The sequence below is a fragment of the Oncorhynchus keta genome, unplaced genomic scaffold, assembly GCF_023373465.1.
Source record: "Oncorhynchus keta strain PuntledgeMale-10-30-2019 unplaced genomic scaffold, Oket_V2 Un_contig_777_pilon_pilon, whole genome shotgun sequence".
Lineage (NCBI taxonomy): Eukaryota > Metazoa > Chordata > Actinopteri > Salmoniformes > Salmonidae > Oncorhynchus > Oncorhynchus keta.
Window position 1 is genome coordinate 682 of NW_026289673.1, and position 24216 is coordinate 24897.

At 45.9% G+C, this 24216-nt stretch overlaps 1 protein-coding gene and 1 long non-coding RNA gene across 2 annotated transcripts in view; both read right to left on the minus strand.

Annotated features, from left to right (window-relative positions):
* Positions 1-2381: 2381 nt before the first annotated feature.
* Positions 2382-24216, minus strand: part of ulk4 (unc-51 like kinase 4) — a gene marked incomplete at its 3' end in the record, with an annotated part of 112954 nt that continues 91119 nt past the window's right edge. The window contains exons 30-32 of the mRNA XM_052511986.1: positions 23100-23192; positions 9434-9482; positions 2382-2492 (exon numbers count right to left, since the gene is read on the minus strand). Coding sequence (XP_052367946.1) covers positions 2382-2492; positions 9434-9482; positions 23100-23192 — 253 coding nt within the window. The remainder of the gene's footprint in view (positions 2493-9433; positions 9483-23099; positions 23193-24216) is intronic.
* On the minus strand, positions 7421-9071 carry LOC127926546 (uncharacterized). The gene is made up of 3 exons (XR_008124424.1): positions 8354-9071; positions 7591-8264; positions 7421-7551 (listed from the first exon to the last, which is right to left on the minus strand). It is a non-coding gene; the product is annotated as an uncharacterized LOC127926546 (long non-coding RNA).

Here is a 24216-nt window from a genome sequence, read left to right on the forward strand (position 1 = left end):
CCTGCCTTCTCCTAGGAGGAGCATTTCATTAGTCCTGCTATCTGCAAGGTGCCCCTGCCTTCTCCTAGGAGGAGCATTTCATTAGTCCTGCTATCTGCAAGGTGCCCCTGCCTTCTCCTAGGAGGAGCATTTCATTAGTCCTGCTATCTGCAAGGTGCCCCTGCCTTCTCCTAGGAGGAGCATTTCATTAGTCCTGCTATCTGCAAGGTGCCCCTGCCTTCTCCTAGGAGGAGCATTTCATTAGTCCTGCTATCTGCAAGGTGCCCCTGCCTTCTCCTAGGAGGAGCATTTCATTAGTCCTGCTATCTGCAAGGTGCCCCTGCCTTCTCCTAGGAGGAGCATTTCATTAGTCCTGCTATCTGCAAGGTGCCCCTGCCTTCTCCTAGGAGGAGCATTTCATTAGTCCTGCTATCTGCAAGGTGCCCCTGCCTTCTCCTAGGAGGAGCATTTCATTAGTCCTGCTATCTGCAAGGTGCCCCTGCCTTCTCCTAGGAGGTGCATGTTGAATGTGAAGCCCAGCTGTGAATCTATGACTCCCCGAGCTCATGCAGAACCACGACAGGGTTGACAGGACAGGCTCTCTCAGCTCCATGCCGCTCGGCGGTGGGAGAGAGATACCGTGTGGCGCTAACGGGCTAACTGTGCCGACTAGCTAATGAGAACTGTCAACACAGTACAGCCATAGTAAAATGAATCTATTATTCAATAATTGAGTGTTATGGAGCGCCTGGTTTTTGCAGCGGGCAGCCAGCTGGGCATTGAAAAGCGATGGCAGAGAAGGAAAACATGCCAAGGCAGGAGAGCCGAGCGGGTAAAGGAGTAGACAAATGGCTGCTCGGCAGCTGGGCTGATTGTGTCAGATGTGTGCTGAGTGTAGAGCGAGAAAAAGAGAGAGAGAGGCAGACGGGTGGGTGCGGGCCGTCTGTGGACAGACAGGGAGGAGATGAACTGATAGGAGTACCACAACAGGACACACAGCCCAGCCTGCTGATGGATAGAGTGGAGGAAGAAGAGGAGAGGTTTTCATTCTTCCTTCCTCAGCTGCTGCTGGGAGACCAAAAGCATGCCTGCTACGCTAACACAAAACACACACACACACACCACAAACACAACACACACACACACGGCTTAAAGCACCACAGGATCCCAATGCAATAAGCGGTCTGAGCCGAAGGTAAAGGGGTGGCGTTACTGGCAAGGAAACACACTCCAGTAACTGAAAACACAGGAGAGGAATCAACACAGGTTGTTTTGTACCTGTGTATGATTGTCTTTGTCAATGATGGAGAAACTGTTGGCTGTTGTATTACACAGTATTACACACACACAGTCATTTAGTAGATGCTCTTATCCAGAGAGACTTACAGTAGTGAGTCATTTAGTAGATGCTCTTATCCAGAGAGACTTACAGTAGTGAGTCATTTAGTAGATGCTCTTATCCAGAGAGACTTACAGTAATGAGTCATTTAGTAGATGCTCTTATCCAAGAGAGACTTACAGTAGTGAGTCATTTAGTAGATGCTCTTATCCAGAGAGACTTACAGTAGTGAGTCATTTAGTAGATGCTCTTATCCAGAGAGACTTACAGTAGTGAGTCATTTAGCAGACTCTCTTATCCAGAGAGACTTACAGTAGTGAGTCATTTAGTAGATGCTCTTATCCAGAGAGACTTACAGTAGTGAGTCATTTAGTAGACTCTCTTATCCAGAGAGACTTACAGTAGTGAGTCATTTAGTAGATGCTCTTATCCAGAGAGACTTACAGTAGTGAGTCATTTAGTAGACTCTCTTATCCAGAGAGACTTACAGTAGTGAGTCATTTAGTAGATGCTCTTATCCAGAGAGACTTACAGTAGTGAGTCATTTAGTAGATGCTCTTATCCAGAGAGACTTACAGTAGTGAGTCATTTAGTAGATGCTCTTATCCAGAGAGACTTACAGTAGTGAGTCATTTAGTAGATGCTCTTATCCAGAGAGACTTACAGTAGTGAGTCATTTAGTAGATGCTCTTATCCAGAGAGACTTACAGTAGTGAGTCATTTAGTAGATGCTCTTATCCAGAGAGACTTACAGTAGTGAGTCATTTAGCAGACTCTCTTATCCAGAGAGACTTACAGTAGTGAGTCATTTAGTAGATGCTCTTATCCAGAGAGACTTACAGTAGTGAGTCATTTAGTAGATGCTCTTATCCAGAGTGCAAACATTTTCATACTGGTCCCCCATGGGAATTGAACCCACAACCCTGGCGTTGCGAGCGGCATGTTCTACCAACTAAGTCACACGGAACCACATGGGAGTTGTGCAAGGTGTTCTTTGTAAATGGGGTGGAAACTGTTAGGCCTAGATACGGTCCAATGCATTCATTTGTGTGAGGCAGTGCACCGTACCTTGTTGGTAGAAGGGTTGTAGATCCACGTCTTTCTGTCCAGTCAGGTTGCTGAGGAGAGCCATGGCCTTCTGCATGGTTCCACCCAGGATGTTGTCCTGGTGCTCCTGGAGAGAACACAACATGGAATAAAGACACAGGAGAAATGAATAGGGGGCGAGGGAAAGGAATGGCAAAAACCCCTGTGTGGAAGCACACAGTCTTTCAGGGCAATCCTCAAATATTGAGAGCCTTAGGGATGGATTTGAGCAAATCTGCCTTAGCAATGCTTCTGCAGTACTCTTGTTTTCACCACTACTGTCCCCTGCACCCACAGTACGTCTTATTCTGAAAACTGAAGCATACAGTAGCTAACATTCTGCATTTGTATTGACTACATTATCATCTGCTGCTTACATTATACCTTTCACAGGGTCTAGATACACCTGTGTGTGCCATCTTAAGGGCCTAGATCTGATGATGATTGAAGAAATAACTGAGCTTTAATGAAGAATAGTCATTAGCATCTTAACTTTTGAGAGGGGAAGCATCTTCAGGACCTGGTTGAGGGCTAGATGAAGGACGGCAGAGGAGCAGGGGAGCTTGGGGAGAGGGAGGAGGGAGATGGGGGAGCTTGGGGAGAGGGAGGAGGGAGATGGGGGATCTTGGGGAGAGGGAGAGGGAGATGGGGGAGCTTGGGGAGAGGGAGATGGGGAGAGGGAGGAGGGAGAGGGGGAGATGGGGAGCTTGGGGAGGAGGGAGATGGGGGAGCTTGGGGAGAGGGAGGAGGGAGATGGGGGAGCTTGGGGAGAGGGAGATGGGGGAGCTTGGGGAGAGGGCTTGGGGAGGGAGATGGGGGAGCTTGGGGAGAGGGAGATAGGGGAGCTTGGGGAGAGGGAGAGCTTGGGGGAGATCTGGGAGAGGGAGGGGGAGATAGGGCAGCTTGGGGAGAGGGAGATGGGGGAGCTTGGGGAGAGGGAGATGGGGGAGCTTGGGGAGAGGGAGGAGGGAGATAGGGCAGCTTGGGGAGAGGGAGATGGGGGAGCTTGGGGAGAGGGAGATGGGGGGAGCTTGGGGAGAGGGAGATGGGGGAGCTTGGGGAGAGGGGGAGATGGGGGAGCTTGGGGAGAGGGAGGAGGGAGATGGGGAGCTTGGGGGAGAGGGAGATGGGGGAGCTTGGGGAGAGGGAGGAGTGAGATAGGGCAGCTTGGGGAGAGGGAGATGGGGGAGCTTGGGGAGAGGGAGGAGGGAGATAGGGCAGCTTGGGGAGAGGGAGGAGGGAGATGTGGGAGCTTGGGGAGAGGGAGGAGGAGATGAGGGGAGCTTGTGTAATTATCTGGGAGCAGGGGCAGGGGAGATGGGGAAGGTTGGGGATTATCTGGGAGGAGGGTGCAGGGGGAGCCTTGGAGGTTAATTATTGGGAGGGGGAGGATGAGCCTTGGTGAAGGTTGTGTAATTATCTGCTGAGCAGGGTGCAGGGGATGAGCCTTGGTGAAGGTTGTGTAATTATCTGCTGAGCAGGGTGCAAGGGATGAGCCTTGGTGAAGGTTGTGTAATTATCTGCTGAGCAGGGTGCAGGGGATGAGCCTTGGTGAAGGTTGTGTAATTATCTGATGAGCAGGGTGCAGGGGATGAGCCTTGGTGAAGGTTGTGTAATTATCTGCTGAGCAGGGTGCAAGGGATGAGCCTTGGTGAAGGTTGTGTAATTATCTGATGAGCAGGGTGCAGGGGATGAGCCTTGGTGAAGGTTGTGTAATTATCTGATGAGCAGGGTGCAGGGGATGAGCCTTGGTGAAGGTTGTGTAATTATCTGCTGAGCAGGGTGCAGGGGATGAGCCTTGGTGAAGGTTGTGTAATTATCTGATGAGCCTTGGTGAAGGTTGTGTAATTATCTGGTGAGCCTTGGTGAAGGTTGTGTAATTATCTGATGAGCCTTGGTGAAGGTTGTGTAATTATCTGGTGAGCCTTGGTGAAGGTTGTGTAATTATCTGATGAGCCTTGGTGAAGGTTGTGTAATTATCTGGTGAGCCTTGGTGAAGGTTGTGTAATTATCTGATGAGCCTTGGTGAAGGTTGTGTAATTATCTGGTGAGCCTTGGTGAAGGTTGTGTAATTATCTGATGAGCCTTGGTGAAGGTTGTGTAATTATCTGGTGAGCCTTGGTGAAGGTTGTGTAATTATCTGGTGAGCCTTGGTGAAGGTTGTGTAATTATCTGGTGAGCCTTGGTGAAGGTTGTGTAATTATCTGGTGAGCCTTGGTGAAGGTTGTGTAATTATCTGGTGAGCCTTGGTGAAGGTTGTGTAATTATCTGGTGAGCCTTGGTGAAGGTTGTGTAATTATCTGATGAGCCTTGGTGAAGGTTGTGTAATTATCCTGTGAGCAGGGTTGGATTATGAACATAATAAGTAGGTAGGCAATGAAGGCCTGAGCTAGGATGTCTGGGATCTAGGCCAGGGTGGATTAAACACACAGTACACGCACGCACGCCGCAGCTACACTGGCACACGCCACACGAAAACACACACACACACACACACACACACACACACACACACACACACAAAATCAATGCAGCCATAATTAGGGCCCAGACGATTTTTGTTCAAGGGGCTTCCACAGTTTACAGGCTGACAGGAAGGCAGAGAGAAGCAGAGAGAGAAGCACAGAGTTGGGCCAGTAGCTCAGGGAGTCTCCTCAGTCTCCTGGATAAATTAGCCATGGAATCTCAAGACCCAGAACCATCGCTTTTCCACCTGTTTTCTCTGCTAGGCCACTTGAGAAGAGCAGGTGTCATGCAGATATCAACAGCCCTTAATGAAGAGATACATGTGTGGGCCTAGACCTAAACCCTGATGGGCTCAACTGATTGACTCACTACTTCCTATAAACACTTTGTTTAACACAAAGACTGGTTTGATTTGATAAGGATGAATAGGGAGACACATGGAGGAGAAACGTATATGGCTGTGTGGCTGCGTCCTTTCTGACAGATGACAGAGTTGAATCCAAAAGCAGGAGATAGAAACATACTGACAAAATAAGGAAGGGAAGAAAAACAACTTTTTATCGCCTCCCGAAAAAGCATGTCCTCATTTCTGTATCTTATCAGATGTGTAATGGAATTGTGCTGTCTGCCTGCAGCTTGACTTGATCTCTCATCATCTATAATGCTAACTTCAGATCTCATCATCACAACCCAAACATACCATTGGCTGCCTCTGGCCTCACAGTCTGAACCAACAATCACATCAGTTCTCAACTCAACGTATGTATCTCTGTGTTGGTTTACATGGAACTAGACTGGAGTCTCACTATCACAGGCCCAATCCCAGAACCTCAAACTCCTATGTAGCTGCTTGGCTGCCTCTTCCGAACTAACTTCAATCCTGTGTGTGTGTGTGTGTGTGTGTGTGTGTGTGTGTGTGTGTGTGTGTGTGTGTGTGTGTGTGTGTGTGTGTGTGTGTGTGTGTGTGTGTGTGTGTGTGTGTGTGTGTGTGTGTGTGTGTGTGTGTGTGTGTGTCTTTGCGAGGGGATAAGCAGTCAATGAATTTCTGTTGACTGCAAGGCAAATGGATTAAAAAGGATTCTTCTTCTTCAGTGTGTCCTACAGTGTAAAACAAGCTCTGAAAAGTAGCTTTGCAGTACAACAAAAGGCAGTGTTTATGTCTGCTATTTGACTTTCTTTCAAGCTGTAATTTGGTCTCCAGATCAATATTTGTCGCAATGCAGACTTTTCTTCTCTGCTGTTGTTAATGAGAATGGCAGAGGGGAGCGTAACTATTCTCCTAATACCAGCAATGTTGCAATCAGAGCTAGCTGTATAAACCTCTTGTTCTATTAGATTCTCATTTCTCTCTTAGAGCTCACAAACTCATACAGAGTCCACCGACTGTACATTCCTACCTACCTTCCCCCCACACACAGGCAAAATGGATTTTCTTCCAATTAGATTTACACTATCAGATGACATCAAATTGAATATGGGGTAGAGGCACTACAATCAGGGGAAGGCAGAGATAAAGCCATCCTGCAACAGGGAGGGGGACCACTCCACCGACCATCTTTGTTCATTAACTTCTATGCCAACATGAACCTTTAAAACAAAGCTGTTAAAATAGGGACATGTGAGGGGTCTCAAGTCTCAAGCATTCTCCTTAACACAATCAATCATGATCATCAGTAAAAGACCATGATGCATTGCAGCAGCCACAACAAACTAGACGTGAGCTTCAGTCTCCAGACATTAAATTCAGGACAGCAGGAAAGGAGGGCTAGAGCCTAGCATTGTTACTTGGGGCTCTTGTTGTAACCAGAGTCAAGCTCCCTAAACACTTGCTTAAGGATCAGTCTGCTGATGTTGGACCAAACTCAATCAATGCCACTGTCAATCACCACCGTCTTCCTCGCCACACTCATTAGTGAGGTGCATTACGGCTCCGTCCGCGGACCACTTTCATGCCGTCTCTGGCCCGAATCAATGCCAGTCCGTGAAACTGCTGAGCTGGCCTTAAAAGTAAATAAGTGGACAGCTATTACTACTGCAGTCTGCACTAACTGTGTCGCGAAAAAGCAATTTGATACGATCCCGACCAAACCCGCATATCAGCTTCCATTGGATTGGAGAAGGCAAGCCATTGCGGTTCAGAGTAAAGTTAAAAGGTATGGTATACGTCCCAAAAGTGAACCCTATTCCCTATGTAGTGCACTACTTTTGACCAGGGCCCATAGGTCAAAAGCAGTGCACCATATAGGGAATATGCTTCCATTTGGTACACTCACTACACACACATGGTGACTACAGTTAAGTGAGAGTGAGAAGAGCTGATTTAATCCTGTCACTATGTATCTGTAAAGCCTGTAATGGACTGGCCATAGTGTATGTCCTGTAGGTGTAACAACTAGGCACTATATGAATGGTGAACCCTCCAACGGTGGAGAGGAGAGCAGGATTAGTGTGTGATAGAGTCCAGACTGAGTCTATATTGGATAGAGCAAGTGGTTGACCTGCATGACACTGATCGGCTGGTAATGCACACTAAATGGCTCTCCTTCCTGATTGGCTGGTAATGCACACTAAATGGCTCTCCTTCCTGATTGGCTGGTTATGCACACTAAATGGCTCTCCTTCCTGATTGGCTGGTAATGCACACTAAATGGCTCTCCTTCCTGATTGGCTGGTAATGCACACTAAATGGCTCTCCTTCCTGATTGGCTGGTAATGCACACTTAAATGGCTCTCCTTCCTGATTGGCTGGTAATGCACACTAAATGGCTCTCCTTCCTGATTGGCTGGTAATGCACACTAAATGGCTCTCCTTCCTGATTGGCTGGTAATGCACACTAAATGGCTCTCCTTCCTGATTGGCTGGTAATGCACACTAAATGGCTCTCCTTCCTGATCGGCTGGTAATGCACACTAAATGGCTCTTCTTCCTGATTGGCTGGTAATGCACACTAAATGGCTCTCCTTCCTGTATGGCTGGGTATGTAACACTGCATTGTATGGTGTTAAACTGTGTGGAGGGAGGCTTTTCTAACGCATTCTAGAACTTATTTCATTGAATCACTAATTCAGAACATTAGGTCCTCTAAATGTAATGATGACATGCATGTGATGAAGTCTACATATGTCCTAGTTGGTACTACCATGGTTAGGCCTGGCCTATACCTCCAAACCATAGAAGAAGAGACCCGTGGAAAGCAACACAACTATACCTCCAAAACATAGAAGAAGAGACCCGTGGAAAGCAACACAACTATACCTCCAAAACATAGAAGAGACCTGTGGAAAGCAACACAACTATATCTCCAAAACATAGAAGAAGAGACCCGTGGAAAGCAACACAACTATACCTCCAAAACATAGAAGAAGAGACCCGTGGAAAGCAACACAACTATACCTCCAAAACATAGAAAGCATAGAAGAGTGGAAACAACAACTATACCTCCAAAACATAGAAGAGACCCGTGGAAAGCAACACAACTATACCTCCAAAACATAGAAGAAGAGACCCGTGGAAAGCAACACAACTATACCTCCAAAACATAGAAGAAGAGACCCGTGGAAAGCAACACAACTATACCTCCAAAACATAGAAGAAGAGCCCCGTGGAAAGCAACACAACTATACCTCCAAAACATAGAAGAAGAGCCCCGTGGAAAGCAACACAACACGTAAGGACAATCAACCTAACAGCTAACTGATTCCGTCTGTGTGATGTTTCTCAAAGTGTTCTTACATGCAGTGGCAACGTGTCTGAGAAGTCACCCAAGCGATAAGTTCATTAAAGAGTGCAGAGCAGTTACTGGCGGATTGAGGTCAAGGGGGAATTGGCTGTTTACTGAAATAAGCGTTCTGGTCTGATAAATATGTAACCTGTTGTAGGAGCTGGGGGACGACGACCACTTCATATTCTCACTCCATTAAGCACAGCCCCTCAAAAGGCTGTTCCGCTCCCTCCGTCACTCAATTACACAATGTACTGTGATGGGTCACCACCGCACAGCACACACATTTGCATAATAAATCAATAAAGAACCCTGGCAAACGAGCGCTGCTGGTGCAAAACGGACTCGGCCTGAAATGACAGAGAGAGAGAAAGGCAGGCGTTGGGATGGGGGTGGGGTGGATGGGAGGCGTTTTTACGAGCTAAAATGTCTGGCCCAGCAGAATTCCCCCACATAACAGCCTTTGAATTATGTTCCAATAGCCCAAAGTCTTCTCCACCCAATGGGACTCATATATTTTCATGACAGAGAATAAAAAAGCGAGGTGGGGGGAGCAAGGTGGTTTGTAATATGGCTTTCATCTTAACATTCCTCTCCACTAGTTTCCACCTCGGGCCGTCTGAACGACGGAGAGAGACACAGACTCAGAGTCGAGTGGAGGTGGGAATTTGACAAACCACTTATATTTTTAGGAGATAGCTTTTTTCTTGAGCCTGGAAATGAAAAGTCGGGCAGGAAACACAAGTGATAAATAAAACCGCACACCAAAGCAGTTTCCTGGAACATAAGATTTTAGTATTAAGGACAAAAAGCAGCATTTTAAGTGGGGCTCTTAACTTACCGCCATGACTTGAAAGACAACAGGTAGGATCCTGCTGTCTCTGACCAGGCTGTGGAGGAGGGAGAGAGAGAGAGAGGAGAGGAAGAGAGAGAGAGAGAGAGAGAGAGAGAGATAGAGAGAGATAGAAAGATGGAGAGAGGGGGAGAAGAGAGAGAGACAAAGAGAGAGAAAGAGAGTGAGAGAAACACAGAGGCAGGTTTAGGTACCTTCACAGCACAGAGAGACATCTTCATTAGGGTCCATGCATTGCCTCTGAATCTGAGGCCTACTGAACGTATGGGACTATTTCAGTGTGTTTGTGTGAAGGCACCGCAGCGTGCCTCGGCTCTAAGATCAGTCATGTGAGAAAAGGACCTCTGACTAATCTTCTGTGGGGAGAAAGGAGTCTTCTGACACCTCGGCACCCAGGAGTAATGTACATCTTTATTGAAAATGACTCTCCACAGCTCCCTTATTCATTAAGCCTTTTGATTCACAACCAATCACAGCTTGTGTATAGAGGTGCTCAAAGGAAGAAAACATTGTGGCAGGCAGGCTAGACACATTTAAACAAGACTAGAGGTCACCCATAGAAAACCTATTAGAGGGAGGTTTTACATAACAATGATGTATTGCATGGCTGGGAAACATTTATTTCACAGTTTTCCATATATGGTGTCCTCAGTCCTCCAAAGAGAATTCCATCAAATGTTTCTAAAGTAGTGTAGCTTATGTGAGGCAGCTAAGCCATTGTGCAGAACACCAGATAAGAGTAAACACCACTGCCGCTAGGAGTAAATCTCCCAATAAAGTGCAGAGGGACAACACAAGCCTGTGATTAACCAGAGAGACATCCTCTTGAGGTTGAAAGTCACATAGAAGTCAGCAGGCAACCTGAACATACTGAGAAAGGAGAAAACTGAAACATGAAATACAGATGACAACACAAAAATTGACCAGTCCTAGTTGATGCCCAATCTGCTTTCATACTAACTACACAATATCAAGTTTGTTGTAGGGGCCTACATTAGTTTGCCTACAGATGTAGGATTTTAATTTGACCTGAATTGTCACAGCAAAATAATATTGCAACAGGATTTTAACGTTTAATTTACAATGTTGCTTGATTGGTGGTTAGCTAATTAGGCTACATGAAAAGTGCAATACTGTTAATATAACTGTGTGTTGGTGTGGGCTTTCAGTGAATGTATGTAAATCCCAAAGCTCATCTACATTTCCTGTGGTGCAGGAACATTTCTGTAACAAAAAAGTGATCAAATTAAGATCCTACACATGTATATATGCAGTGCACTATATAACAGACATACTTATATGAGATACAAACTGTCCCCCCAACCATATCTCCACTTATCTGCACCACCTTCCCTCTCACATCCTCTTCCCTATCTCGATCCTATCTTCCCTCTCACCCTCTCCCTCCACTCTTCCCTCTCACCCTCCACTCTTCCCTCTCTCCTTCCACCCTCCCACTCACCCTCCACTCTCCCCTTCCACTCTTCCCTCTCACCCTCCACTCTCCCCTCTCACCTTCCACTCTTCCCTCTCACCCTCTCCCTCCACTCTTCCCTCTCACCCTCCACTCTTCCCTCTCCCACTCACCCTCCACTCTTCCCTCTCCCCCTCCACTCTTCCCTCTCACCCTCCACTCTTCCCTCTCACCCTCCACTCTTCCCTCTCACCCTCCACTCTTCCCTCTCACCCTCCACTCTTCCCTCTCTCCTTCCACCCTCCCACTCACCCTCTCCCTCCACTCTTCCCTCTCTCCCTCCACTCTTCCCTTCCACCCTTTCCTCTCTCCTTCCACCCTCTCCTCTCCCTCCACTCTCCCCTCTCTCTCCCTCCACCCTTCCCTCTCCCCCTCCACCCTTCCCTCTCTCCCTCCACCCTTCCCTCTCTCCCTCCACCCTTCCCCCTCTCCCTCCACCCTTCCCTCTCTCCCTCCACTCTTCCCTCCACTCTTCACTCTCTCTCCCTCCACCCTTCCCTCTCTCCCTCCACCCTTCCCTCTCTCCCTCCACCCTTCCCTCTCTCCCTCCACTCTTCCCTCTCTCCCTCCACCCTTCCCTCTCTCCCTCCACCCTTCCCTCTCTCCCTCCACCCTTCCCTCTCTCCCTCCACCCTTCCCTCTCCCCCTCCACCCTTCCCTCTCCCCCTCCACCCTTCCCTATCTCCCTCCACCCTTCCCTCTCTCCCTCCACCCTTCCCTCTCCCCCTCCACCCTTCCCTCTCTCCCTCCACCCTTCCCTCTCTCCCTCCACTCTTCCCTCTCTCCCTCCACCCTTCCCTCTCTCCCTCCACTCTTCCCTCCCTCTCACCCTCCACTCTTTCCTCTCTCCCTCCACTCTCCCCTCTCCCTCCACTCTTCCCTGACCTCCTCCATTATTGTAGTTCAGAAACAACCCTCTCCCATCGATCTCCGTGTGAACCTGAGTGATGACACGTCATTAACATTAAATTGTGCTCATAAAACAAAACAGGAACAAATATGGAGAGTTAAAGGTGAGCAGAGGGCCTGGGTCGTAATTCCACTTTAACCCCCATAGAGTAGACTAGACAGAGGTGTAACTAGAACTGATGAATGGCCAAGCTTTATCTCCCTGACGGGGTGACAGAGGAGTGTAAATAGCCAGGCTTCTTCTCCAAGCCTCACAGATTGCCGAGCTTGCATCCCAAATTACACCCTATATAGCACTATATAGGAGATAGGGTACCAATTGGGACGCATCTACATTGAACTGAAGGCATCCTGTGTGTGAAGTGACATTAAATTATAGCTCAACTTAGGCTACATCGAGGGCCCAGCCAAGGAAAAGTCTTTCCCCGTGTCGTGATGACTCACGTAGCTTTCAGCCATTAAATCTGAGAAACGGAGGGATATTTCTGGAGACAAATCAGGTCCATCTGTAGGGTGGTAGTGTCTCACCCCCAGCCTGCATGGTTAGCATTCCCAGTTCCACATCATTCTAAATCCATAGCACCCTGCATCACTGTCACGTTAAGAGAAACTGAACTAGCGAAATCCGTTCCTGTCAAGGCAGCCAGTAATACTGATACAGGCGTGTTGAAGACTTATTATAGAGAAGGAATAACTGAACTGAAACCGTGTGAACAGCAGTGGATACTATCTGGGTCAAAGCCATGGCTCTCTAAACACGATCCTACACACGTTTTGGGCTAATGACAACTAATGCAGTATGCATGTACAGTACAACTCATTTCTCAACTTCAATACATTTCTGTGCCATACAGAATCTAGACTGTCCTTAACGTTAGGGGGGAAAAAAACTCTTATTTTCATGTAGATGCAGATTGCGTGGATGAAGTGGCATTTGCCCAGCTAGGCTGGAGGGCAAAATAATAAGATACGCTCTGCCCACATTCTCCACGGCTGCAGACAACCTTCTGATCTTATTCACAATCTGATGAAGTTGAGAGTGTGCCTGAGTACAGCTGATTCAACCTGTCACGCTTCCTTAATAATGGCACAATGTGTGGATGACATTTAACAGTCGGTCTGCTACCACAGATCCTCCAGCAGCTGCCTGGCTGGGAGGGATTTGGATTTTTATATTAAATAGCACTTTTCCACTACTCTCTCTCTCTCTCTCTCTCTCTCTCTCTCTCTCTCTCTCTCTCTCTCTCTCTCAAACAATGCAAATGTTAATAATCTAAATCTATAATTGTGATATAATGGATGGTCAGTCCTTGCATCCATAGCTCTGTCTATGAATTTAAGTCTGGCTATATTTCTCCAGGACCATCGCTAAGCTTTTTCCCAAAACAGGCTGGTGACTGCTTTGTTATTGTTTCAATGAAGGGTTATAGCTTTAAGATGAGGTTCACACAGAGCCTTCAGAAAGTATTCTTACCCCTGGACTTATTCCACATGTTGTTGTGTTACAGCCTGAATTCAACATGGATTAAAGGGATAATCCAGCCCTAATTCATATGATTAAGTGTTAAATAACACTCATATTTTAATATTTTCTTTGGAACAAGTTATAATCATTTGGTCATTATAACAAGGTTGGTAGAAACATGTGAAAATAGTTTTTGGAAATATGTTGTAGCTCAAGTCTACTACAAAACCCTCAATGCAATACTCTCTCTCTGGGCTGGCTGGCCAGTTAGCTAGCTAGCTGTAAAACATAGCTACGCACAACAATACCAACATCAATATCAGCATGTGAAGTAGCTAGCTCGCTGTAAAACATAGCTACGCACAACAATACCAACATCAATATCAGCATGTGAAGTAGCTAGCTCGCTGTAAAACATAGCTACGCACAACAATACCAACATCAATATCAGCATGTGAAGTAGCTAGCTCGCTGTAAAACATAGCTACGCGCAACAATACCAACATCAATATCAGCATGTGAAGTAGCTAGCTCGCTGTAAAACATAGCTACGCGCAACAATACCAACATCAATATCAGCATGTGAAGTAGCTAGCTCGCTGTAAAACATAGCTACGCGCAACAATACCAACATCAATATCAGCATGTGAAGTAGCTAGCTCGCTGTAAAACATAGCTACGCGCAACAATACCAACATCAATATCAGCATGTGAAGTAGCTAGCTCGCTGTAAAACATAGCTACGCGCAACAATACCAACATCAATATCAGCATGTGAAGTAGCTAGCTAGCTGTAAAACATAGCTACGCGCAACAATACCAACATCAATATCAGCATGTGAAGTAGCTAGCTAGCTGTAAAACATAGCTACGCGCAACAATACCAACATCAATATCAGCATGTGAAGTAGCTGCATGGAGAGTCAATTGGGCGCTTGCTCAAAAACCGAACATTAGCATGAATTTCAAGAAGTACAACATTGCAAATCTTTTCCAAGATGTGAGATAATTAACTTGTTCTCTTTAATATCGTATAGCTCATACTCCGAATTTGAGAAGGGATTGCGTGACGTTTAGTTTAGCCTCCGCATGACGCAGCATGACAACGTGAATGCAGATGGGTCGACAGTCAGTTGGGCGGGGCGTTTCTCCATTCATTGCCCTGTGGGATTCCTATCTCCTCCTTTCTGTAATATCTCTGCTTCCCACAGACACACAGAGGGCATTGCAACATGGTACTTGAAGTTGAATAATTTGCTACACTGTTTAGATTGGGTATATCTAAGCAAAATCTCTACTTTGTCATGAGGATATAGATGTATGTATGTGTTCTATTGGCTGATTTGGCGATCTGGAGAGAGGTCATTGTTTTAAAAGCGTTATGAAATCTGATAGTGTGGTAACCCCTATGACGAGAATGATGTCGTTAAGACGCATTCCTACATGATTTCCTGATTTTCAAAGACGGACCAGATAGAAGTTAAATCACGGGGACATCTGTTATTTTACCCAGCGATAGAACATAGGCTTTCACCAAATTGACAGGAGTATCATGATTTTATTTCTGGGGGCGGATTATTCCTTTAAATATATATTTTTTCTCACCTATATACACAATACCCTATAATGACAAAGTGAAAACATGTTTTTTGAAATGTACAGACGAATGGTATTGTAAATGAAGTACAGAAATATCTCATTTACATAACTATTCACACCCCTTTGCTATGACACTCCAACCTGAGCTCAGGTGCATCCACTTTCCTTTGATCATCCTTGAGATGCCACTACAACTTGATTGGAGTCCACCTGTGGCCAATTCAATTGTTTGGCCATGATTTAGAAAGAAACACACCTGTCTATACAAGGTCCTACAGTTGACAGTGCAGAAACTATACCAAGGAACTGTCCGTACCTCTCCGAGAGAGAATTGTGATGAGGCATATATCTGGAAGGGTATGAAACCAGTTCTAGAGTGTTAAGTTTCCAAGACCACAGTGGTCTCCATCATTGGGAGATGGAAAAAAATCTGGAACTACGCAGACCCTGCCTAGAGCTGGCCGTCCAACCAAACAACAGGGCAAGAAGGACCTTGATCAGGGAGGTGACCAAGAACCCAATGACCACTCTGACAGAACAACAGAGTTCCTTGCCTGAGATGGGAGAACCTGCCAGAATCTGGGCTTTATGGGAGAGTGGCCAAACAGAAGCCACTCCTAAGAAAAAGGCACATGACAGCACACCTCAGCACACCTGGAGTCTGCAAAAGGGCACATGACTCATAAGACAAAATATTCTATGGTCTGATGAGACAAAAATGTAACTCTTTTGCCTGAATGCAAAGCGATATGTCTGGAGAAAATCATGCACAGTTCATCACCCATCTAACACCATCCCTACCGTGTAGCATGGTGGCAGCATCATGCTATGAGGATGCTTTTCAGCGACAGGGACTGAGAGACTGGTAAGGACAGAGGGAACAAAATACAGGCAAATCCTTGATGAGAACCCACTTTGATGAGAACCCACTTCAGAGTGCAAAAGACCTTAGACTGGGTGTGAAGATGTACGTTCCAACAGGACCTCAAGTATACAGCCAGAGCAACACTGGAATGGCTTCAGAACTATAATGTGAAAGTCCTTGAGTGGCCCAGCCAAAGCACAGATTTGAATTCCATTGAAAATCTGTGGAAAGACTTGAAGATTGCTGGTCACCGCAACTCCCCATCTAACTTAACAGAGCTTGAGAAAATCTGCAACGAAAAATTAAACCGTAATCGCCACCAAAGGTGCTTCTACACAGTATTGACTCTGGGGTGTGAATACTTATGTAAATTTGATATCTGTATTTCATTTGCCATAAATTTGCTAAAATGTCTAAAAACATGTTTATATAGATTTTAGATTTTTAACCTTTATTTACGTAGGCAAGTCCGTTTAGAACAAATTCTGGCTTTGCACTTTGTAATTATGGGGTATTGTGATACATTTTTAATTCCGGCTGTAACACAAAATGTGGGAGAAGTCAAGAGGTATGAATACTATCTGAAGGCACTGTATATAGTGATGTAATCATTTAAAGTCTGAAATGTGGAGTGTACAGTAATAGTGGACATTAGTGCCAGTAAAACATCTTCCAACCTCACTCTGGAAGCATTGTGAGGCAGCCTCTATCCTTTACTGTGCACTGTTCCCATCCACTTTGCTCCACATGGCTCCCCGGACTGTCAGAGAGTGTGACACAGACAGTCCTGCAGGTCATCTCAGCTGCCTGTCAGAGGGAGAAGCTGAGGCTGAATGAACAGAGCTGAGCCACTGAGCCATGTCAAACCAACACAGCTCAAGCCCAGTCAGCTCTTCAGACCGGCCAGTGACACTGATAGTACGAGGTAACACTCCCATTCCTCATTTACACACACCAGCTGTCAGAGCTGATTACACACACACGAACACACACACACACACACACACACACACACACACACACACACACACACACACACACACACACACACACACACACACACACACACACACACACACACACACGCACACACACGAACGCACACACAAAAACACACGAACGCACACACACACACACGAACGCACACACAAAAACACACGAACGCACACACAAAAACACACGAACGCACACACAAAAACACACGAACGCACACACAAAAACACACGAAAGCACAGACGAACAGACCCACCAACACACACAGTCAGGGATGAGGTTTTCCTCTATTCCTCTGACTGCACTCAACTCTGCTGTCCACTCTAATCAGCAGAGAGGAGCAGAGGTCTCCATGCAGGCAGCACAGGTGGCAGACAGAGGAGAGGAAAGGGGGGAGGAGAGGACACCTGGGGATCCCAGGCTTTTAACACAATGGCTGTGACCAAAATGGCACCCTGTGCCTTTTAGAGTGCACTACGTTTGAACAGGGCTCATAGGCCTCTGGTCCAAAGTATTGCACGATAGGCTGCCATTTGCGACACATTCAAAACAACACCCATGCCTGTTCATCCCACTGACCAATCACTCATTGTGTATGCACAGACTACCAGGCAACGGTACCGCGTTGACCAATAGCACGATATCAGCACGACTCCAGTCAAATCAAATAATAATACCACAATGAGCATAGCCTTGATGTAGTCAGCGTGTAACCTCTGTTAACCTGCTCATTAGAAAGGATCAGGTTTTTATTAGCGGTAGCATGCCGGCTTCCTGTAGCTGTGAGGCTGGCTTCCGCTGGGATAAAAGCATTTTTCAAATTCCTGCTAATCAGGGTGTAAAAGCGTTCCCGCAGATAGAACTGGTTTTGCTTCACTTGCGAAAGCGGGCACAGCTAGGCAGACTGACTGAGCCCACACAAAGGCAACAACGGCCAAAGGTTCAGATAATTGGAAAGTTTGAACTCTGTATCAAACCTGATAATGAGGGGGAAAGACATACTTGTATGAAGCCCTGTTAAAGTCCCAATTTGCAATCTAATTTAAGCCAGAACCCATCAAGGAGAGAGCTCGGCACTTTTTTAGGACTTTATCAAGCAGTGGTAAATGCAATTTAATTTCTCATTGTAAATGTAATAGCTCGTCTCAGACAAGGGAAATACAACCAACAGGAGTGTGTAGCAGATTGCTGACATCAATTTGAATAGTTCAGTTGGCTCTCTCAGTGCCAGATAGATAGACAGAGGGAGGTGTGGGGGCTGGCTTGTGTTCAGAGCCTTGACAGAAATGGCAGTCAGTCTGGGATGTGTTGGAGATCGGAGATAAAACTATGTAAGCGCACCCAGCTGGTGTCCATCATCACCTTCTCAACGACCAGGCAGGCAGCACAGAAACCCAGAGAAACCAGCTCTCAATTCATCACAGACAGCGGCTCCCAAATGCCCCTGGTCCATAGTAGTGCACTATGTAGGGAACAGAGTACCCTTGTTTCATGAGGATCACCCAGATGAGAGGGCTTGAGGAACTATCAGGGAGACAATGGCAACATGCTTTAGATACAGTATACTACCATCACCAGACCAGCATGCTCTTCAACTATTTCAACATCCTGCACGGCTTCATTCATTGGTAAACCCATATAATGCCTTACTTAGTATACAGACTGCTATCACCTTACTATGGTGCAGTGGTGGTGTTCACAGTTTATTATACAGCAGAGTGAAATCTTATTCATTCTAACGACTTCTTCTGCATCGTTCAGTAACATCACGTTCCCACCTCTGCTAAGCAGCGCAGTCCCTAATTTAGGCTTAGTCTGACCTTTCCTCTATAACAGATCAATATTCCTTACTAATCCCAAGCACACAAAGGGCCTGTCTGCCTGCCTGCTGCCGGCCATTAGGTTAGAGGACAGTCTGGCTCTCTGATGAACACAGGAATATCCATGGTTAATACTAAACACTATGCAGGAATCTCATACAACTGCAGCAGCTACCTAGCTAGCTATAGCAACCTACAACATACTGTACATCCCAAATGTCACCCTATTCCCTACATAGAGCACTACTTTTGACTAGAGCCCTATGGGTCCTGTTCTAACATAGCGCCCTATATAGAGAATAGAGTTCCATTTGAGATCCAGACAAAGTCTTCAAAGAGGGTGGGAGTGGATGGGTTGGTTAAGGACATTCTCAGATTTCCTTTTGAAAAGTGACATTACGTCTTCCTCTTTGTGCTCCAGGTCCAGTGTGATCTGAAAGCCATTGAGCAGGATGACAGACATACTGCTGAGGTGTGTGTTGCCACCAGCTGGTGAAAGACTTCTTTAAAACTCCCCCGGGGGCTGTTAACCCCCCTGTTCTGTTCTCCTGTTCTCCTTCTATCAGCTCCACTGTTCTCCCCTGAACAGCAGCGACATGGCGGTGACATCATACCTCTCCTGTAGGCTGGTCCTAGTTGGACACACCCAATCATCAATCAATCGATGACTTTCCTTTCCCAGGGAACGGTTCCCTCCCCTTCAGCCCAGTGTGTGTGAGTGTGTGCGTGTGTGTGACCTTGCGTACGACCGTGTTTGCGTGTGTGAGTGTGTTACTGCTGCAGCATATCAGGGAAGTCCTACCTCTGAGAATCTCTTTAACATCACATTACCAGTGTAGCTTTCTTTCAATAAGGACAAGCCAATGCCTCGTGTCTGTGTGCTTATGCATCAACTTCTGCAATTAAATAATGTCTCTATGTGAGTATTTCTCTCAAATTAGTTTAAGTTTGCACTTATTTAAGCTCTACTTTCAGCTATGATTCAGATAACTGAACGGAGGAGGGGGGGAACAGCCCTGGCAAGCCAAGGAAACATGGTGTGAGCTGAATTCTAAATGTGCCATGCACTGTGAGTTTGTGCCCTGCAGGCAGGCAGCTACAGAGAGGGAGGAGTGGGATCTACAGTGTGTTATTAGGGAAACAGTGCAGTGTTGGGCCTGAACTCCACACTGCTCCCTACATGAGGCCACAACTCTGGAACACCCCTATAACATGCTGATGCTGCGAAAAGGTCAAGCATATTAAACTATGTATTAGGCTGCTGATAAACAAACAATTATTGACTTAGTGATTTTGTTTTCTCTGGTAGTAATAATAACATGAATGATCTGATATGTCCAAAACCAGCTTATGGTTAAACTCTGGGTAGACAATAACAGATGCCATAGCAACTCCATCGCAACTCACCTCCATAAACTCTGGGTAGACAATAACAGATGCCATAGCAACCCCATCGCAACTCACCTCCATAAACTCTGGGTAGACAATAACAGATGCCATAGCAACCCCATCGCAACTCACCTCCATAAACTCTAGGTAGACAATAACAGATGCCATAGCAACCCCATCGCAACTCACCTCCATAAACTCTGGGTAGACAATAACAGATGCCATAGCAACCCCATCGCAACTCACCTCCATAAACTCTAGGTAGACAATAACAGATGCCATAGCAACCCCATCGCAACTCACCTCCATAAACTCTGGGTAGATAATAACAGATGCCATAGCAACTCACCTCCATAAACTCTGGGTAGATAATAACAGATGCCATAGCAACTCCACCGCAACTCACCTCCATAAACTCTGGGTAGACAATAACAGATGCCATAGCAACTCACCTCCATAAACTCTGGGTAGACAATAACAGATGCCATAGCAACCCCATCGCAACTCACCTCCATAAACTCTGGGTAGACAATAACAGATGCCATAGCAACTCCACCGCAACTCACCTCCATAAACTCTGGGTAGATAATAACAGATGCCATAGCAACCCCATCGCAACTCACCTCCATAAACTCTGGGTAGATAATAACAGATGCCATAGCAACCCCATTGAAACTCAACTCCATAAACTGTAGGTAGACAATAACAGATGCCATAGCAACCCCATTGAAACTCACCTCCATAAACTCTGGGTAGACAATAACAGATGCGGAATAAAGCAGCTTCTCAATCATTTAATCAAGATGACATTGTGTTGGTTAGACTCTTTGGTTTTCATCAAGATGACATTGTGTTGGTTAGACTCTCTGGTTTTCATCAAGATGACACTGTGTTGGTTAGACTCTTTGGTTTTCATCAAGATGACATTGTGTTGGTTAGACTGGTTTTCATCAAGATGACATTGTGTTGGTTAGACTCTCTGGTTTTCATCAAGATGACATTGTGTTGGTTAGACTCTCTGGTTTTCATCAAGATGACATTGTGTTGGTTAGACTCTTTGGTTTTCATCAAGATGACATTGTGTTGGTTAGACTCTCTGGTTTTCATCAAGATGACACTGTGTTGGTTAGACTCTCTGGTTTTCATCAAGATGACACTGTGTTGGTTAGACTCTCTGGTTTTCATCAAGATGACATTGTGTTGGTTAGACTGGTTTTCATCAAGATGACATTGTGTTGGTTAGACTCTCTGGTTTTCATCAAGATGACATTGTGTTGGTTAGACTCTCTGGTTTTCATCAAGATGACATTGTGTTGGTTAGACTGGTTTTCATCAAGATGACATTGTGTTGGTTAGACTCTCTGGTTTTCATCAAGATGACATTGTGTTGGTTAGACTCTCTGGTTTTCATCAAGATGACATTGTGTTGGTTAGACTCTTTGGTTTTCATCAAGATGACATTGTGTTGGTTAGACTCTCTGGTTTTCATCAAGATGACACTGTGTTGGTTAGACTCTCTGGTTTTCATCAAGATGACACTGTGTTGGTTAGACTCTCTGGTTTTCATCAAGATGACACTGTGTTGGTTAGACTCTCTGGTTTTCATCAAGATGACATTGTGTTGGATAGACTCTCTGGTTTTCATCAAGATGACACTGTGTTGGTTAGACTCTCTGGTTTTCATCAAGATGACATTGTGTTGGTTAGACTCTCTGGTTTTCATCAAGATGACATTGTGTTGGTTAGACTCTCTGGTTTTAATCAAGATGACACTGTGTTGGTTAGACTCTCTGGTTTTCATCAAGATGACACTGTGTTGGTTAGACTCTCTGGTTTTCATCAAGATGACACTGTGTTGGTTAGACTCTGGTTTTCATCAAGATGACACTGTGTTGGTTAGACTCTCTGGTTTTCATCAAGATGACACTGTGTTGGTTAGACTCTCTGGTTTTCATCAAGATGACACTGTGTTGGTTAGACTCTCTGGTTTTCATCAAGATGACACTGTGTTGGTTAGACTCTCTGGTTTTCATCAAGATGACACTGTGTTGGTTAGACTCTCTGGTTTTCATCAAGATGACACTGTGTTGGTTAGACTCTGGTTTTCATCAAGATGACACTGTGTTGGTTAGACTCTCTGGTTTTCATCAAGATGACATTGTGTTGGTTAGACTCTCTGGTTTTCATCAAGATGACACTGTGTTGGTTAGAGTCCTAGTCTGTCTATCTGGAGATGGTTTAGAACAGGGTTCCCCAGCTGGCAACCCGCGGGCCGAATGCTTTTATTTGGCAACTAAAATGTTCTGAGCACAATATATATATATTTTCCATGGTTGGACATTAAAGACTGAAAACACCAGGAAATCAGCTCCAAGTCATTTTCATTTTGAAATCTGTTCCCAAGTATTCCCACACATAGTAGAGAGATGTGATTATATACAAATGTAAACAAGGTTAGAAATTATTATGTTTAGTTTAATATTATATCTGTTTGGGCTTCTTGCGGTCAGTTTTCAGTCTAAAAATGAATAGTAATTATGTTCCGGACCCCCGACCATCCTCCAGACCATCCTCCAGACCATCCTCCAGACCATCCTCCAGACCCAGACCATCCTCCAGAAACAAAACGGCCCACGGCTGAATCTAGTTGATGATCCCTGGTTTAGAAGTTATTTATTTTGTTTTACCCCTTGTTCTCCCCAATATCGTGATATCCAATTGGTAGTTCCAGTCTTGTCCCATCACTGCAACTCCCCTAGAGAGCCGTGCGTCTTCCGAAACACGACCCTGCCAAGCCGCACTGCTTCTTGACACACTGCTCGCTTAACCCGGAAGCCAGTCGCACCAATGTTTCGGGAGGAAACACCGTCCAGCTGGTGCTCAAAGTCAGCTTTCATGCTCCCAGCCTGCCACAAGGAGTCGCTAGAACGCGATGCGACAATGAAATCCCGGGCCGGCCAAACCCTTCCCTTAACCTGGACGATGCTGGGCCAATAGTGCGCCGCCTCATGGGTCTCCCGGTCACAGTCGGCTGTGACACAGCCTGGGATCGAACCAGGGTCTGTAATGACACCTCAAGCACTGCGAAGCAGTGACTTAGACCGCTGTGCCACTCAGGAGGCTGGTTTAGAATGTTTTACCTGTTGACGGGGCTGCTGTGTTCTGTGAGGGCCACCAGCAGCTTGAGAGCGTAGACTGGGATTGGGTCTGGCTCCAACAGGAGAGATTCATACCTGTACAACATAGGAGAGACATCAGTCACACTTTATATGGATAGCTATTAGGGTAGTCCCCTACAGATAGGTTTAGGGTCTAGTTAGTTCAACAGCTTGTTGATCAGTGTATAGATGTTTTACTAACTCGAGAAATCCTCTGCAGAGAACTGGCCAACATATATGGCGACTGGCTTAAATATTGAATTCAATAAATCTAAATTACTAATGAAAAAAACATAAATAAATTCAATAAATCTAAAACGTTTATTTGAAACGTTTATTTCTAACACTAGGGAACTGGCCAAATAAAGTTAACAAAACAAGAAGGTTCACTACTTTGACTGCACTCCACACACCCAGGCCCAGATGAACAGTGGAGCTGGACTGGCTCTCAGTTTCTAGTCATTAATTAATCCATGTCATCAGAACTTTTAAATGAACTAAAGTTGAAAAGTCTGCAGAAGCAGCTGAAGGGAGAGAGAGGATAGGCACAAAGGGAGAGGGTAGAGGAGAGAGAGAGAGAGGAGAGAAGGTAGAGGAGAGTAGAGAGAGAGGGTAGAGGAGAGTAAAGAGAGAGAGGAGAGAGGGTAGAGGAGAGTAGAGAGAGAGGAGAGTAGAGAGAGAGGGTAGATGATAGTAGAGAGAGAGAGAGGAGAGAGGGTAGAGGAGAGTAAAGAGAGGAGAGAGGGTAGAGAGAGAGGGTAGAGGATAGTAGAGAGAGAGGGTAGAGGAGAGTAGAGAGAGAGGAGAGAGGGTAGAGGAGAGTAGAGAGAGAGGAGAGAGGGTAGAGGAGAGTAGAGAGAGAGGAGAGAGGGTAGAGGAGAGTAGAGAGAGAGGGTAGAGGAGAGAGAGAGAGAGGAGAGAGGGTAGAGAAGAGTAGAGAGAGAGAGGAGAGAGGGTAGAGGAGAGTAGAGAGAGAGGAGAGAGGGTAGAGGAGAGTAGAGAGAGAGGAGAGAGGGTAGAGGAGAGTAGAGAGAGAGGGTAGAGGAGAGTAGAGAGAGAGAGAGAGGAGAGAAGGTAGAGGAGAGTAGAGCGAGAGAGG